Source organism: Chenopodium album, chromosome 26, assembly GCF_948465745.1.
Source record: "Chenopodium album chromosome 26, dcCheAlbu1.1, whole genome shotgun sequence".
Taxonomy (NCBI): Eukaryota; Viridiplantae; Streptophyta; class Magnoliopsida; order Caryophyllales; family Amaranthaceae; genus Chenopodium; species Chenopodium album.
Window position 1 is genome coordinate 27,708,718 of NC_137859.1, and position 18,516 is coordinate 27,727,233.

Genomic DNA, 18,516 nt, shown 5'->3' on the forward strand with positions numbered 1-18,516 from the left:
ACAAAGTTGACTTTTCTTCAATTGACTGCTTTAAGTTAAATTGTACATAACAAATGTAATTTAAATGCTACACGTTAGAAATTTAAAAAACTAAAACCAAGGATAGCATAACCCACAATCCCACATCTATTATAATGCCCAAGAGACCAAGATCATTAATCCGTTAACAACTTCAAAATCCACAACCATCTAGTAATTTGCCATTTATTTGCATAGCATCTAACTAACAACAATCACAAATGCTCCTAAATTAACGGCACTCTTCGAATCAAATATTCAATACGTAAGAAATGAGTCACTGGTCAGTATCATGATTTAAGTCATGGTAGGATGGATGAGAACATCTGCAATTTTTGCTTGCATATACTCGCTCATAGTGTAGCCGTCTTCGTCTGTCTGGTAGATATCATATAACGCCCTTGACAGGTTGATGACTGGGGCTAAGAGAGGCATTGTGATCTTAGTTGTTCGCAGTATCTCTTCATTTAAATCTTTCCATGCTTCATCAATGTGCAGCTGAAGCTCCTTATGTGCTTCCTCCTCGGCGATATTGAATTGCTCAATGTAGCACTCAACAGCAGAAGCAACATGCCCTCTTTTTTGCTCAAACTACATAATTTTATTAACCCTATTTCAAATTAGGAAAAAAAGAATTAAATAAATCATTTAGGAACGAAAGGAGTATTATCAATGCATACCTTATTGCTACCAATGTCGTTCAATAGCCTAGAAAGTACACATGATGCTTTTGGACCCTTGGAATTAAGGTGAATCCATTCAAAGTCATCTTTAGAAGCAATCTCCTTCATTCCTAGATATGATGCAGTAATCATGTAGAAGTAGCCAGAACTTATAATGCCATTTTTCATGTAGTCATCATAAGACGGAACGATTTTATTCTTACACCATTTGGCTTCGTGTAGGTAAGCACGACATGAAGCTTTCATCTGTAAAATATTCATAAAGTAGCTCAATAAACACGCCAATACTGATGAAATTCAATTATATATATATTAAGTGAAAACTACCGAAGTATTTTATGCATACTTGTTGTCGCAAGTAGCAGACAGTGAATGATCGTCCCTCTTTAGCTAAATCTTGCTCAAATTCTTCAACCAGGTCAAGAATTGCTTGATAAAACAATTTCATATAGTTCGGAAGTTTTCTTGTGCAGCTTCTATCCCACCTTATTATGTAAATTAAAGTGTCGAATTAATTCAAATTATCAAATGAAAATCAAACTCATTAAACAAGAAGAAATAATTTATCATTTCCATTGTTAGTGTATGTTGATGAATTGAACGAACCTTTCAATTGCCTCTGTGAATATTTCAAGCTCTTCAACAGTTCCATACGCGTCGTATATGTCATCTATGATAGATATGATCTTGAACAACTTGTTCAATATCATTCTAGCATTCGAGTATTTGGGTTCATGGTATACGCCCAAAGTCCAAAAGTAGGCTTCCACAACTCTGTCCCTCACAAAGGGTAACTTTACAGTTAAATCTAAGTTCCTGGACCACCTGATTCGGGTAAAAGAAATGTTCGTTAGCATTGTAAAAATATCAGTTTAGAATAATTATACTCCCTCCGTGTTTTTTTAAGTGATACATATTGACCGGCACATAGTTTTAGGCAATTTAATTGACTTAAATAAAATAAGAGGTAAGTGGGGTAGTGAAGTATTAAAAAATTGTTAAAGAAAGATAGTGAGGTTAATAGTTTATTGAAAAGTAATATATGTGAGAGGAAAGATATAATAAAAAAGTAGTAGTGGGTTTGGGTGGGAACCATGAGAGGAGAGAGTTATAATATTTTAATGTATTGATTTGCCAAAAAAGGAAATGTATCACTTAAAAAAACACGGCCAGAAATGGAAAATGTATCACTTAAAAAAAGTTGGAGGGAATATGTCATCTTTATTGTAATCAACAATTAGTCGTACCTGGTAAGATCTTGAAGTTCCTTTTTATGTAATTCTTGAAGGCAGTCAAAATCTAATTTTGCAAATCTTAGCAAATTTTGATCATGAGAAGACTCGTACTCATAAAATGAAATTTGACGTCTAGATTCTAGCCTTACACTCCGTTTGTGGAGGGGTAGCTTTAAGGCATGTGCTATTTTATCTGCCATTGAAGTGCTTGATTGTGTAATGATTAAGGTTAGTCGAGAAGTGGCAAATTCAAGGGCTTTACCAAGTGTTTCTTCGTCGTGCACTCTTAGGTGTGATGCTTCATACAAGTTTAACATGCCTTCCACGTCGCTTGCTAAACATCCTTTGAAACTTCCATCATCAGACTTGAATTTGTCAAAGACATCTAGTTTTATCAAACAAGCAAGATTTATTAGATAATTTGTGAAACTTCAAAATATATATAATGTCAATGATAAATACGACGTGTTCTATTAGCAGGTTCAAATGTGAAATGGTAAACTTTTTTTACCCATAAATGAACTTGCAACCATATAGAGTAAATCCAATTCTAAAACTTACAATGGCCTTGTAATATTTGGACACCTCTTATTGACTACTAAGTCCAATTTCAATTCATTGGGCCTAATATGTGCGAGGTTAAAAGCTCCCCACTCCAAAAATTCCAATCACTAGATAATAATAAGGTTTGATCACACAACCACAAGCCTATGAATCCAAACTTTTAAGAAGTTTATTTTGTATAGTCAATTGATAAAACTTATTCTAGCTATATATTGCAAGGACTATAATTAAATATTAAAGTTTAAAGCCAATAATTTCATCTCTTGCCATACCACATGATACATGAAATCCATGTTGCCGCAAGAGTCGAAACCTTAGCGACACATAATGGAGATCATTGTTGAGATGATCATCATCAAACAATACTTTCTCATGGAAGTTTTGTAAATTTTCTTTAATTTCATCTTCAAAGTGGTATGACACCCCAAGTCTTTGGATAGCATCAATAAATATGAGTCTCTCTTTCGGGTCTCTAACAGCTACCAAAAGCTCTTGTAGCACCAACTCTTTTAGCGTCTTGGCCTTCTCCTCCTTTCGAGTCGCCTATATCATCATTTATAATAAGAAAAAATTATAACAAAACTATCAATAAACGTGTTTTTTCAGATACAAAACTATATTCTTCGTATAAACGAAAATGTCTCCAAACATCAATCCGACAGTTCACTGCTGGTTGCATTGCTAATAATTTTTTTAGAAACACATCAACTTTGCCCTAAGGCTAATTTCTTTTTGTTAATTCAATAATTCACAGGTATATGCATGTCTATCTGTTAGTGGACCAACTCAACCAAAAGCTTAAACTAATGGTTATTCGAACCCGTGACCACCATGTCACGTTGGTTCCGATACCATGTTAGTGGACCAACTCAACCAAAAGCTTAAACTAATGGTTGAGGCCCATGAATATGTTTTATACTCTACCACTATCAGATAACGGAACAGCGGCGTTACCTCATTTGTTGAACTGTAATTGAGGAATCGATCGCCCCATTGGTCGGGTTGAAAATTGGCTAGAGGACGAGAAACAATTGTAACACCATTTTGAACGACAACAGAAGCAAGGGACTCCATATGTATAGTTGTTTTTACGGCTAAAATCAACTTTTTGATACAATGTGAATTTTGTTTGTATGATCGGGTGCTTTACGGCTTTACCTTAGATGGTATTATATAGGCCATGCATTACAAGGTAAGTGTAGGTTCTATTTGGATATTAAATTTCCAAATAATAAAATATCTTTTATTTTTTTCTCTGTATGTCTTTTATTACTCTCTCTGCAGTGTAGCTCCATAAACCCCATAATTCAATTAATTACTATATGTAAAGTTGTTACACCATAAACTAAATGGTGTGATTGGTCACATGTAATGATTTGTGATTAAAGATATTAGTATTCAAATCATGATAAATCTTGTTAAACATTCAAACACAGACGGAGAGTCATTTGTAGAGTTAATATTATAAATAAGGAAATTTTGTGTAGAACTACCCTAAAGATAAGGTCATTTGTAAACAATTACCCATTTTTTTTTAATTTGTTTAGAACTACCCACAAGTTTGAAAACGTTTGGGTCGCACTACCCATGAACATTTTCCGTCCAATTAAGACGTTATCGGAGCCCACTTTTTTCATTTTTGCTACCCAATTAACTCTCCGAATTTGTTTAAAGGTTTTAATTCACCTTAATTAACCTAATTAGGGTTTTAATTAGAATTCATTTTAGGGTTCATGAGTTTAAAATTATTTGGGGATTTTGATTTCTAAGGTTTGGGGGTTTAATTGAATTGAGATTTTTTTGCTTATTTTAGCATTAATTGGCCATTGTAATTGATAAAAGTGAAAAATTGGGCCAATATAACATTTTAATTGGACGGAAAACGTTAGAGGGTAGTGCTACCCAAACGTTTCCAAACTTGCGGGTAGTTCTAAACAAATAAAAAAAATGGGTAGTTATTCACAAATGACCCTATCTTTAGGGTAGTTTTACACAAAATTTCCTATAAATAACAGTTGCATGATTTTTAAAACCAAACACACAAAATGAGTAATAAATTCCTTGTACATATCCTGCTTGTAACCCAACCTCTCCTTATCCAAAAGTGTTAAAAACTGACCTGACTAATTAGAGCTAGAGCTGACCTGGATACTTAGGCCAATTTCGATTTGGAATTGTATGATCACAATAGTTTACGTGACTTAAATTTTAAAATTCACCTGAACCGACCTCATCGAATCCAACCCGAACACCCGAATTGACATCTCTAGGACTTAACTTCCATTTTGTACAAACATTAATAGTACTCAAGTGTTGTTTTAATTTCAATTTACATAGTTTACACTGCAATATTGTAAATTTTTTATAAAAACAAACTATGTATTACAAAATTATAAATATAACATATTTAATAACTAAAAATCAAGACGAATCTAACAAGATTGCGTATGACCATATTTTGAATTATTGAAAATTCATTAAACTTAAGCTTTTTACACGTTGTATATGCCATAAATTTTTATGTGACTATCCACATCATGTGGTCGGGGTTACTCAACCAGCTAGGGATTACTTTGGTCAGGGGTTATTTATTCATGGTTTACTCACACTGAAAACGCGCTAATTTATTGAGCAACCCTATAGTAAGTAACTCTTGACCCAATGGGTAACCCCTGAATAAGTAACCTACTGACTTATTAACCTCATAATAAGTAACCCTTAATTATCAACTAAGTAACTCTTAAATAAGTATGCCTTGAATAAGGCCCTGTTCTTCTCACCTTAAAATAATAATATTAAGTAAAAATAATTTCAGTTCAATAAAAATAAGTTCACTTCAGTAAAAATAATTTTAATTCAGTAAAAATAATTTTAATTCAGTAAAAATAAGTTCAGTTCAGTAAAATTCAGTTTTCTTAAAGAAGAATTATAATAGAAAATCAGTAAAAGTAATTTCAGTTCAGTAAAAATAATTTAATTTCAGTAAAAATAATTTTAGTTCAGTAAAATTAAGTTCAGTTTAGTAAAAATAAGTTCAGTTCAGTAAAAATAATTTCAGTTCAGCAAAATTAAGGTGAATCAAACAGGGCCTAAGTAACCCCAACCATACGGCGTGGCCAAAAAATAAAATAAAAATGTTATGCCACATGAAAATTCGAGAATATTAAGACAATGGAAATATTTATAAATTTATGGGCATGTGCATGACCACGTGATTGATCACACAACAATACTCTACTATATACATATATAAATAATTTAGTATTCCATCTGTTCCTATATAATTGACGCAATCAAATTTAGTGAATATGTCAATGCACTAAGTTGACTTTAGATCTATGATTAAATATTAGTTAAAATTATTAAAGTTGATATCATGAAACTTTATATATTTTAATACTTATGTAATAATATATTTCATGATAAATTTTGTGTTTTATATACATGTTACTAAAAATAAAGATCAAAGTTAGTTAAAACAATGAAAATATATAAGACAATTGTGTCATTATCTGAGAAAGAAGGGAGTACTCTAATGTAGTAATGTATATTCCAGCCTACTCATTACTTCTTGTAAATTTATTTGTTTAATAATGAAGTTATTAAGAGGAATTTAACATGAAACATTTTTAGAGGTAAATGAACAACAATAATAACCCTCATTTATACTAGCTATAAGCCATTTTACAAGTTTAATAAGATTACATCCCAAAAAAGTAGAGAGAGAAAGTAATAAAAGTATTTGGAAAAACAAAATTTACATGGATAATATAACTTTGCACAAGTATTGTTGTAAATTGAAGGGAATTTTAGTAAAAAAATAATATTAATGGTTGTTGGAAAATGCAAATGGGGTAAACATTTTGGGACTAAAATTTGCCCATAAGGGACTATCAAAAGGGGACAGAGGTAGTATTATTCTACCTTTGTTTTATTCAAAGACATCAATTAGTGTCTTGTAATTCCCATTATACTTTGTATTATTGTTCTTTGTTTTATTCCAAGTTCCTTAATTCCCGTGTAATTTTATAAATAGGAATGTAAAAAAGGGACGAAGGGAATACTAAAATGCATTGGCAAAAATGAATAAGGCCCTGTTCTAACATGAAAATATATTACCTTTGGTCCAATTTACTCGCAACAAAGAGGTATTATTTGTGAGACATAAAATATTCCTTTGTTGCGAATAAATTGGATCAGAGGTTGTAAAACCGTAAACTTTAGCTTGATTTCATTGATCTCATAAGCACAATATTTATAATATATACAAGCCTATCAGAATACTAAGCCTACACTAATTCATCTACTGCTAGCTTAGGGAAATAAAGATAATCAAGGAAATAAAATATTATCCTAGCTAAACAAAATATTCACCATATCTTAGAAAATCTCCTAAACATATCGTAAACCCCCCCCCCCCCCCTTCAAGTTGGAGCATGAGAGTCGAAAATGCCCAACTTGGAAAGAAGATAGTCAAACTGTGCCTTGCCAAGAGCTTTAATTAGTGAATATATCCGCCAATTGCTCCTTAGTGGAGACATACGATGGATCAATTAGTCCTTCTGTAATAGCATCACGAACAATATGACAATCAATCTCAATGTGCTTTGTTCGTTCATGAAAAACTGGATTTCTGGCTATATGGAGAGCAGATTGACTATCACAAAACAAATTGATTGCTTTAGGGTGTTGAACCCCTAAACTCAAAAGTAAAGCTTTTAACCATTTCAACTCGTGTGTAATCGACGCCATTGATCGATACTCAGATTCAGAGGAAGAATAGAAAACTGTAGGTTGTTTCTTGGTTTTCCATGAAATCGGTGATTTTCCTAGAAACACTAGCCTTCCTGTCAACGAGCGATGAGTTAGAGGGCACGCCGCCCAATCTAAGTCATACCATCCCTCTAAAGTGAGCTCACTATCGGAGCGCAATAATATGCCTTGCCCGGGAGTGCCTTTGAGATAGCGAACGACCCTCATGGCCGCCTCCCAATGCTCTACGGGCGGTTAATGCATAAACTGTGAAAGAATATGAACTGAGTAGGCAAGATCTGGTCAAGTGACCGCTACATATATGAGACATCCTACAAGACGAAGATAAGCTTCGGGATTTTGCATTAATTCGCCAGTAGCATGAGCTAGACGATGATTTTGCTCCATGGGAAACCCACTAGGCTTTGCTCTCAATAAACCTGTTTCAGTGATAATATCCAAAGTATACTTCCGTTGACACAAAAATAATCCGGAAGAACTACAAGCCACCTCAATGCTCAAAAAATATTTAAGAGGGCCAAAATCTTTCATTTTAAAGCAATAACTGAGATATGCTTTGAACACTTTAAGTGCAGCGGAATCATTCCCAGAAATAATAAGATTATCCACATAAACTAAGACATTGATTTGAGTTTTGCCATTAGTATATGTGAATAAAGAATAATCTGAATAGGATTGGATAAAACCATACCGTTTCAAAGCAGTCGTCAATTTTGCAAAACCAACACCTAGGAGCTTGTTTCAAGCCATACAATAACTTACGCAACCTACACACCAAAGGAGGATCCGAGCTTTCAAACCCGGGGGGTAACTTGATGTAGACCTCCTCGGCTAGGTCACCGTGCAAAAGGCATTATGTACGTAGTTCCCAATTTTTACAAGCTGCTATTGCAAGAAAAGCACGAATTATAGTCATCTTGCATTGGCAACCGGAGCAAAAGTCTCATCATAGTCAATACCAGATTGTTGATGATTACCAAACACCACTAATCTTGATTTAAGCCGTTCAATATCACCATGCATTGGACAAATATTTGGTCATATAAACCCATTGACTGCCAAGAGCACGCTTCCCTGGAGAAAGGTGATCTAGACTCCATGTACCGTTATCCTCTAAAGCACGAATTTCTTCCTTCATAGATTGTCGCCACCCATCATGTTTCATCGCTTCTTTGAAAGATTTTGGGTCTTTACTCTTAATAATAGCTGCAAGAAATCTACGAAAATTGTTTGAAAAATTGTCACAATTAATGTAATGTGCTAAAGGATAAGAAGTACCTTTGGAGTGATCGGAAGGAGTAGGAGATGAGTACGGACTATTAGCAAAAACCGTTTGTGTCACATAATCTCGAAATAAAACATTAGGAAATTTCTCACGGAATCCACGACCCAGTTCCTGAGTATGCGAACTACCTTGTTCAAATTCCTGATCCTTGAAAGAAGGCATATTCGGAGCTAGCCCAGCAGTAGCAGCCGTGGGCTGAGAGTCCAACCTAGCAACCGTTGGATTTCTAGCGGACTCACCAAAAAGGTTGGGCTGGTCCGTTGAATCCCCTGCGTGCACTAGTGTGGGCTAAGGAGTTGTTGGGATAGATGGAGGGGTTGTGGGCTAAGGGATGAGGTTGATGATTGTGGTTTGGGTCGCCAACTACAATGTCGTCCCTTACATTGTCCTCAGCAAAATCTTCATGTATTTCATAAGCATTATATTCATTATTTGTGATATTCACCACTTTGGGACATTCAAACGGAAATACTTCCTCGACAAATTTTACATCACGGGAATCAAAAAATTCTTTATTCTCCAAATCAAACAATGTCTAACCCTTCTTTTTGAACGGGTATCCAACAAAGATACACTTTCGACTACGACTAGCAAACTTATCACCCTTAGTTTTCTGATTATGAGCAAAACACAAACATCCAAAGGTACGAAGAGCATCATATAAAGGTGATTAGCCAAAAAGTACTTCCAAAGGAGTTTTATTCTGCAGGAGAGGAGTGGGGGTACGATTGATCAAATGAGCAGCTGTAAGAACACACGTACTCTCCCCAAAAATAAATAGGCAATTTTGCTTGGAATCGTAATGCCTTCCCAACATTCAAAATATGTTTATGTTTTCTCTCAACTCGTCCATTCTGTTGCGGAGTCCCCACACAAGATGTTTGAAAGAAAATTCCAGTGGCATTGAAATAATCATGTAAACAATTAAATTCAGTCTCATTGTCACTTTGTAACACTTTTATTGTTTGAGAGAATTGACGATCAACCATAGCAACAAAAGACATAAACATTTGAAATACTTCTAATTTATCAACTAACAAATAAATCCAGACGGCTTTAGAATAATCATCAACTATTGTTTTTTTTTTTTTTTTTTTTTGACGGGAATCATGCATCAACTATTGTTAAAAAATAACAAGTTTCGCAAGACGAAACATGTCTATAAGGACCCCACAAATCACAGTGTATTTTTTCAAAAATGCGAGAAGCTCTATTATCACTTAAAGGAAATTTGTCTCTTGGATGCTTAACATGCATACATACTTCACAACCATTATTTAAATACTCCCTCCGTCCCAAAAAGAACAACCCATTTGGGTTGATTACACGGGCATTAAGGAAGTTATGTAAAAAAAGGTAAAGTATATTGGAAAGATAAATTTACATGGGGTTTGTAAAAAATAGAGAGAGAAAGTAATAAAATAACATGGAAAATCAAATTTTTATATGGGGAAGCTAATTTTGCACAAATATTGTAGCAAATTGGTGGGTGTTTTAATACAAACGGGTCATTCTTTTTGGGACAAAATTTTAGCCAAATGGGTCGTTCTTTTTGGGACGGAGGGAGTACATACTAACACAAGGAATTAACTTAACCACTTTTTCCAAGAAATTAGCATAGCATTAATTTAAACTTTGGCTTGATTTCATTGATCTCATAAGCACAATATTTATAATAAAAAGCTATCAGAATCCTAAGCCTACACAATTCATCTACTGCTAGCTTAGGGAAATAAAGATAATAAATGAAATAAAATATTATCCTAGCTAAACTAAATATTCACCAAATCTTAGGAAATCTCCTAAACATATCGTAATAGAGGTAGTATAATAAATCTCATTTATGGGAAAATGAATTATACTTTTGGTCATACATAATATACTCGTACATTACTCCCTCCGTCCCAAAAAGAACGACCCATTTGGATTGATTACGCGTGTATTAAGAAAGTTAAGTAAAAAGAAATAAAAGTATATTGGAAAGATAAATTTACATGGGGTTTGTAAAAAAATGGAGAGAGAAAGTAATAAATAACATGGAAAATCAAATTTTTATATGGGGAAGCTAATTTTGCACAAATATTGTAGTAAATTGGTGGGTGTTTTAATGCAAATGAGTCATTCTTTTTTGGACAAAGTTTTAGCCAAATGGGTCGTTCTTTTTGGGACGGAGGGAGTACATAATATACTCGTACATTAGTATTCTGACGTGATTACATGAACTCCATTTCGAATCTCGAAAACAATTATGAATAGTTTTTATTGAACCAAAAAAACATGTGAAGGATAATTTTAAAAAAAAAATACTCAGTGCTTAGAAAACTGGAGTAATTGTATTATAAAGCTCACCTGATACTGTCAGATAAAATTTAATACGAAGTATTTTCAGAAAAAGAGATCTCCATACGAGTAACATTTCTTGGAAAAAAATAAATAACAAAGTAAAATAAGAGGTTACACATGTAGTTGTTATCTGGTATTGTGATGTGTGAATAATGTAAAAATAAAATTTCAAGCGACAGATTCACAGATATATGGAAAGATACCATGTTTCACAGATATAAAAACATCGTATTGCGCGATTTGCGAGGAGGTGAGGCTTCTTAAAACTTGAAGCTTCAAATATTCAATGGCTTCAACGTTTTTAAATACTCTGTATTTTTTAAATTAATTGGTATATGGACAAGGATGCAACCTCCCATGTGACCGTCACACATGGTCATTTCTGATACAATTTTGTCATTTATGGAGTAATATATTACTCCCTCCATATCATGTTTTTATTTGTGTTTTTTCATGTTATTGATAAAATAAAAGGCTAAAATAGATGAAATACATTAAAAGTACAATAGTAGACAAAAGTTAGAGAATTAACTTATTAGAGTTACACAAGTACATTGTACATATGGGGCTAGTAGTTTTCTCAAGATCAATATTAGAGTTACACAAGTATAATGAATGATGGCTCATTGTACATATGGGGCTAGTAGTTTTCTCAAGATCAATATTAGAGTTACACAAGTATAATGAATGATGGCTCATCAAGCCACCAAACATCGAATGAATGGGAATAAAAATATATATATATATATATATATATATATATATATATATATATATATATATATATATATATATATATATATATATATATATATATATATATATATATAGAAGATACCATTTTTCAATTTTTGGCTAGAAGTGAGACTAGGTTAGATCCCGTGCCATGCACGGTTTTCACTCTTTGTTACGGAGTATTAATTAAAACTATATTTAAATATAAAAATAATTTGGTCCATAGTCTATTTTTTATTTTATCCCAATATATACATTAAAAAAAATTACTTATATAGAAGTAGAAAGATAAGATTAGATATCTAAGTTGGTAAATATATTATTTTACGATTGTTTTCCTAAATTTTTGAAGAAATATTTTGCGTAATATTCTCTATCTTTTTTTTCAATTTTTTTTTTAAAAAATATACTAAGGACACACCAGAATATGACAAGTGTCATTGCTGGTGTGTCTTTTAGTATATAGTTATTGATTGATTGTATCACGAGTATGCGAGAATTTTTCTTTTTTAATTTCTAGTTTTTCTTTTATTTAAAAATATTTTATACTAGTATCTCATTGTCGGGTTTAAATCCTCTGTCCCATTTTTCATGTTTCATGTTTCATTTGTGTTCCACTTAATATAATTGGTTGCAATAATTACAAGGTCCCACTTCTCAAATTTTAAAAGGCAAATAAATATTTTAAGAACCAATCATATTTAGTGGAACACCAGTGGGACACAAATTATGGGACAGATGATTTTCTCCCTTCATGGTCACATAACAATTCATATACCTTGTTAAGTATAATCAATGACAATTACTGAGCAAGCCCTGCAGTAAATTTTTATTTTTATTTTATTATTTTTTTTGACAAACAGTAAAATATTATGTAAACATACATACAGTATGTGATATGTCAAATTCAAACATATGAGAAGGTACTCCCTCCGTCCCTTAATTAGATTCCTATTTACTTCATTAATTACTCACATAATAGAAAGAAGTAAGCTTCTAATTAAGGGACGAAGGGAGTACCATTTTTGGTTATAAGTGAGAGCATATTAAAAATGGATTTAAAAAGATTGTATTATGAGTACACGAGAATATTTCTTTTTTTAACTTTCTAGTTTTTTTTATTTAAAAATATTTTAGATTTCAGTGTAACGTAAAATGACGTAATAACTCATGTGCAAAATTTCCAAAAAAACGGGTATACATTAATTTATTGTAAAACAGGTTAAAGTCATGTTAAAAATGTATAAAGTTACCCTTTATACTACAAAATTAAAGTTATTAATTTTTCTAATAATAAATTTCATCTTACAAAAAAACTTACTCCGTATAATGTATTATAGATTAATTATATTAGCCTGTATGTAATCATGAATCTAAAAAAAAATAACACAATAAAATAAAATGCAAACTAAAGACAAATTAAAAGTTACTTTTTAGACAGTTAAAGTTACCATAAAAGTAGGTAAAGTTACTCTCGAATTGACCGTCTTACAAAAAAATTAACGTACACCCACCTTATACAAGACTTATTACAAAAGACAGTTTTACGTTAATTTATTGTAAGATTGGTTAAATTTATTTAAAGTTGTCCTTTACACTACCAAAGTTTTTATTTTTACAGTAATAAATTTTTTCTTACCAAAACTTATAATATATTAGACTAATTTTTAAATTATTCTTTATAGTACACATTAAATTAAAAATTAAACCAACGCCAAATTAAAAGTTACTCTTTAAAGAGTTAATGTTACTGTTAAATTTCGAAACAATATGAAATGGGTCTGGGCAACCCGAACAAGGAGGAGGAGAGTTAGGGCCACAAACAAGGCTTTGGAGCTTCCATACTAAAACCAATTGGCAATAGTAAGAGGTACTCCTCTACCTTATAAAGTGAAACCTTCTCTCCTCTTTCTCCAATCACTCCCCCTCACTTATGAGTGTCCTTAGAACTTTAGAGCTAACTGGATAAGGCCAGATCAATAATCCTCTTAGGGGCTGGACATCATGTCGAGGTAAATCTTTATCCAGTAGCGATTAAATACCCAGTTTAGAAGAGACCCGCAACCCGGGCTCTGATACCATGTTAGTGGACCAATTCAACCAAAAGCTTAAAATTATAGTTGAGGCCCAGGAATATGTTTTATACTCTATCACGCCCCCTCACACGAGAGCCCGTTGGGCTAGAAGTGTGGATGCAGCATGGGCCCTTCTCATACCCTGCGCTTAATATTCCACTTGAAAGTGGGGGGTGGATGAGATTCGAACCCGTGACCTTTGTGTCACGATGGCTCCGATACCAAGTTAGAGGACCAACTCAACCAAAAACTTAAGCTTATAGTTGAGGCCCAGGAATATGTTTTATACTCTATCAGCTTTGTTATTTATATTTTCCAATAAATGTTACTCGTTTCTTTTTCTTTCTTTTTTTTATTTTTTCTGAAAATATAAAAATTTCTCTGACAGTATTAGGTGAGCTTCATACGGAGTAATACAAATACTCCATAATTTTTAATCACTGAGTAATTTTTTTAAGTTACCCTTCACATGTTCTTTTGGTTCAATAAAAACTTTTCTTGATTGTTTTCTGAGATTCGAAATGGAGTTCATGTCAGATTACTAATTTATACTCCGTATTTTGTATGACCAATTATTTATTATTCATACAGATTTGTATGACCAATTATTTATTATTCATACAGATAAGCAAATGTTCTAAAAGACAAATAAAACTGACATAAATTGTCTGCTCATTTTGAGCCCGATGCGAAAATTTAGTACTTCCTCTTTTTCTTTTAAGTGCCTCATTTAGAATTTTGGCTTTATGCGTTAGATTAACTTGGACCAATATTTGTGAATTATATATATATATATATATATAACTATCCGTTTTCTACGATGTGTCCCCCTTTTTGAAAAATCTACATTGTAACCTCAAAATACATTTAGCTTTTATATGGTAACCTTGCCGTTATCTTGCCGTTAACAAATTCCGTTAGTGGGGCCCACTCACCACTTAATAATATTTTTTTAATCGATTGCGTGTTGGAAATGGTTCTGTTAATGGTTTTGGGGGCTATTTTGGTTCTAATGAGACCAAATTGAGCTTAAATTCGACAAAAAAAATACACAAATGGCTAATTGGTGGAATCGTCTCAATAAATTCATTATTAATATTCAAACGTCATAATTTATAGTTAATGATAATCAAATATATTATTAGTTAAATTTTTACGTCGGTATATGTATCATGTCACTATGGGGCACTTAAGAAAAATAGAGGGAGAAAACAAGAGAAGGTGTGTTTGAATAAAAAATAATAATAATAATAAAGTTAGATAGGGCATGGAAAGATATAATTACTATGGAGCTAAATGCTATGCCATTTATAGAATAAAGCAAAGTGAGTAGAATATTAAAGAAATGAGGAGGCCCCCATTAATTTCTTAGATAAACATAATATGTTACCTTAATAGCAATTTAGTATTGTATCTACATATTTTCTTGCCAGCTCAACAAAAAGCAGTCCACTATAAAAAAAATAAGCAGTTTTAGGATAGTCAAAATTTGTCGCTAAAAATAACAAAAACTTTCGCAATAAATACATAAGACAGTGAATCGTTGTAAAGGGTTTGTCGTAATCAAACTAGTCGTAATAAATAATTAGGATGGTTTACTAATTTCAAAAATAGTTTTAAATTTTTTCGCAAAAATAAACTTACGCCAGCTTACGCCCATGGCAAGTTATGACAGTCTACGTAACTGTAGCAAAAACTACTTTTAACGACGGCCAACTGTCGCAAAAAGCCGTCGTAAAAAAAAAAAAAAGGAAACCCCCATCCCATGCTACATCAGCCCTGCTTCAGCCCCCTCACCATCCCAACCCTTATGAACCACCACCCATCGCCACCACAAACCACCCATAACCACCAAATTAAATCCAAGAAATACTAATACCCACAAAAAACTCTAGATCTAAAGCTTAAACCCAAAATAACTAAAATTATGACCATTAAAACTATGAAAAATTGATATTAAACGAAAACTAACTAATATCGAAATTTACAGAAGATAACATAAACCAAGAAATTGAAATTTAAGGAAAATAACAAAGGTAAACACAAATAAACGAAATTAAAATAAACAAATTAACTATATTGAAACACAATTAAATGAAAATAACTAAAATCGAAATTAATGACGTGGGGAAAACTAGGTCGTTGGGCTAATCTTCCCTAAGCCAAACAAAATTTATAAACACTCAACAAACCTAAATACAAGTATAGAGGTAAGTCAAGGGTCGAACCCAAAGGAACGGTAATGTCTAAGTGCTTCCAATTATATGCCTAAGCTAGGTCGAAAACAAGGGGTAAAAGAGGACACTAACAACTACTAAGACAAAGAAACCAAACAAGTAAAATGCTAGGGATTAGGATTCACTTATAATAGCAATGAACAATGCAAATTGGTTTAGGAAGTTGACTAAGTCAAGCAATGTGAGGGAAGATCGATTATGCAACCAAAAGAGCATATCAAGCTATTCTCCTAGAGGTCTAACTAGAGTCAACTACGATAAACTCTAGCTAGGAAACATCACAAGACACCTCAATCGTGTAAATGCAAGCCACAAATCAATGGTCCGTATCAATGTGAACTTACAATGCAATCTAGTGTGAATGACTAGGGTGATCAAGCCTAAATCAAACACACACATGCACATAATCACTTAACCAATTTAATCACATCATCAACTCCATCAAAATCCCCAATCTACATCAATTCATTACATAATATAAGCTTCACCAAATCCCTAACCAAACAACTACTCTAGCAACATCATCAATTCAACTAACAACTAAAGAAATCAACAATTAACAATCTAAGAAGAACAATCAAAGAAGAACAATTACTCTAATCAAACATCAATCATCAAATCATCAAAATCCAATCAAAATCAAACAATCAAAACATGAATACTAAACAAAACAATAAATGAGATAGAGTTTAGAAATGCTCATTGATAATAGAGTAGATCTCCAATACAATTATCACCATTGGATCTTAAATCTCTCAATCACCATTGAAATTCTTCACTTTCTCTCTCTAAAATCTACTCCTAAAACTAACCCCTAAATCTAGAGAGAGAAGCTCTCAACTAAGCTAAGAATATGATCTAATTCTATTATGAAAACTCCTTCTACACAAATAGAAGGAAATAACTATATAAACAAAGGAGAAGGTCGGTTTTGACGCCCAAGAATAGACCCACGCAGGTGCGGGCGGTCGGAGGAGAGAGAGAAGTGCGCACGGGACACACCCAGATTGGTGCGCCCGCACGCACCAGGTGTGCGGCCGCACACAACATATGTGCGGCCGCACACTCCCCATGTGCGCCCGCACAAACTGGCAACCTCCTCTTCTTCTCTTCGTCCTAGCTCATGGGGTGCACACATCCTAGATGATGATGATGGAGGACAAAGTAGGCAGAAACTTCCTTGGAAATCTTGAAGAAAATGAGCCATGAGAAAGGCATATACAAGGCCTTGAAGCATGCCCCTTTGATCCCTCTTTTGACTTGAAACTTCTTGCACAAGCTTTAGGCATGAAAACAATGAAAGATCATGGAGAGGAAGCTCGGGAACCCTTGGACAACCAATCACAACCTACAAACAAAGGAGAAAAAGCAAATAAAAGGGAAAAATAACAAGTAAACAAGAAAATGCACAAAATAGAGAAACTAACTACAAAAAGCATAAAATGAAGAAAACAAGAATAAAACTAAGGAAAACTAAAGAAAGGAGTAATAAAATGGCATGAAATTCATCCAAAAAGGGACCAAAAGAGTGCCATAAATGTCACTCATCAAATTCCCCCAAGCTAAACTTTTGCTCGTCCTCGAGCAAAACAAAGCAAGGAAGATCAAGGATGAAAAATTTATTGAAAATGAAAATGAAGGACTTAAGATAAGAATATACACTAAGACTCACTGTCGTAGGAATCACGGTTGTTTTTAGCTACAACAAGCCCTTTAAACCCCAAAGTCGCCTATGAGGACGAGTGAGGTCTCGTAAGGGTATCCTAAGAGTTTGACCCATAACTCTCATAATAATACAAACAAGGCAAAGCATGAACAAGAAAACAAAATACAAGAAAAGCAAACAAACGTTCATGAAAGGACTTTTGCAAATGTACAAGTACAAGTGGATGCAAATCTTTCTAAACAAGTAAGGGAGTGCACGTTCCAAGATACCCAAGGTTGATTGAAACATAAATATGCTAAGCATAGGAACTAGCTTTCACAATCCACTTTCATCCCAAACGATCTTACCGCGTTCTTCCTAATAGCTTCAAATCGACCTCTAATGAGCATCCCAATGATTCCACGAAGGAACCGGAAAAAGAGAATTTTTAGGCTACTCGACATCTTGACTTTTGCATTCCCTCTCCCTATTCCTAAAACTCACATTCCTCTCCACCGATGAGTGACTCAACCGTTTAGGTCAAAAGGTCTTTCCCCAAGGTTGTAACGTAAGGCAATAAGGGTGAAGGTAGGCTAAAAATTTAAAATTTGGTGGTTTTCCTAAAAGTGAAGCAAAGAACGGCCAATTCTTAGAATCACAATCAAGTAGTCACCAAACAAAAACAAACTAACACCCCCAAGCTTATTCAAAGCTATAAATCACAAACATATACACAAAAAGCGTGAGAACGCTTCTCCCCAAGCTTAAATGGAGCATTATCCTCAATGCTCAAAAAGGGAGAAAACTCACATCAAAATATTTTTGAATTTTTTCATTTTTTCACTTTTTTTTTTCATTTTTCAATGATGCTTTGTCCTTGCCTCTTTTTACTTTGGACGGCTTTTTCGACTTAGCACTTATTT

At 33.2% G+C, this 18,516-nt stretch overlaps 1 protein-coding gene across 1 annotated transcript; it reads right to left on the minus strand.

The window, feature by feature from the left end:
* Positions 1-315: 315 nt before the first annotated feature.
* LOC145616961 (putative sesquiterpene synthase) lies at positions 316-3,574 on the minus strand. The gene is made up of 7 exons (XM_081671675.1): positions 3,455-3,574; positions 2,773-3,043; positions 1,949-2,321; positions 1,308-1,526; positions 1,048-1,186; positions 699-947; positions 316-609 (listed from the first exon to the last, which is right to left on the minus strand). The coding sequence occupies exons 1-7, from the start codon at positions 3,572-3,574 to the stop codon at positions 316-318; spliced, it is 1,665 nt and encodes a 554-aa protein (XP_081527801.1).
* Between the last annotated feature and the right edge of the window lie 14,942 nt (positions 3,575-18,516).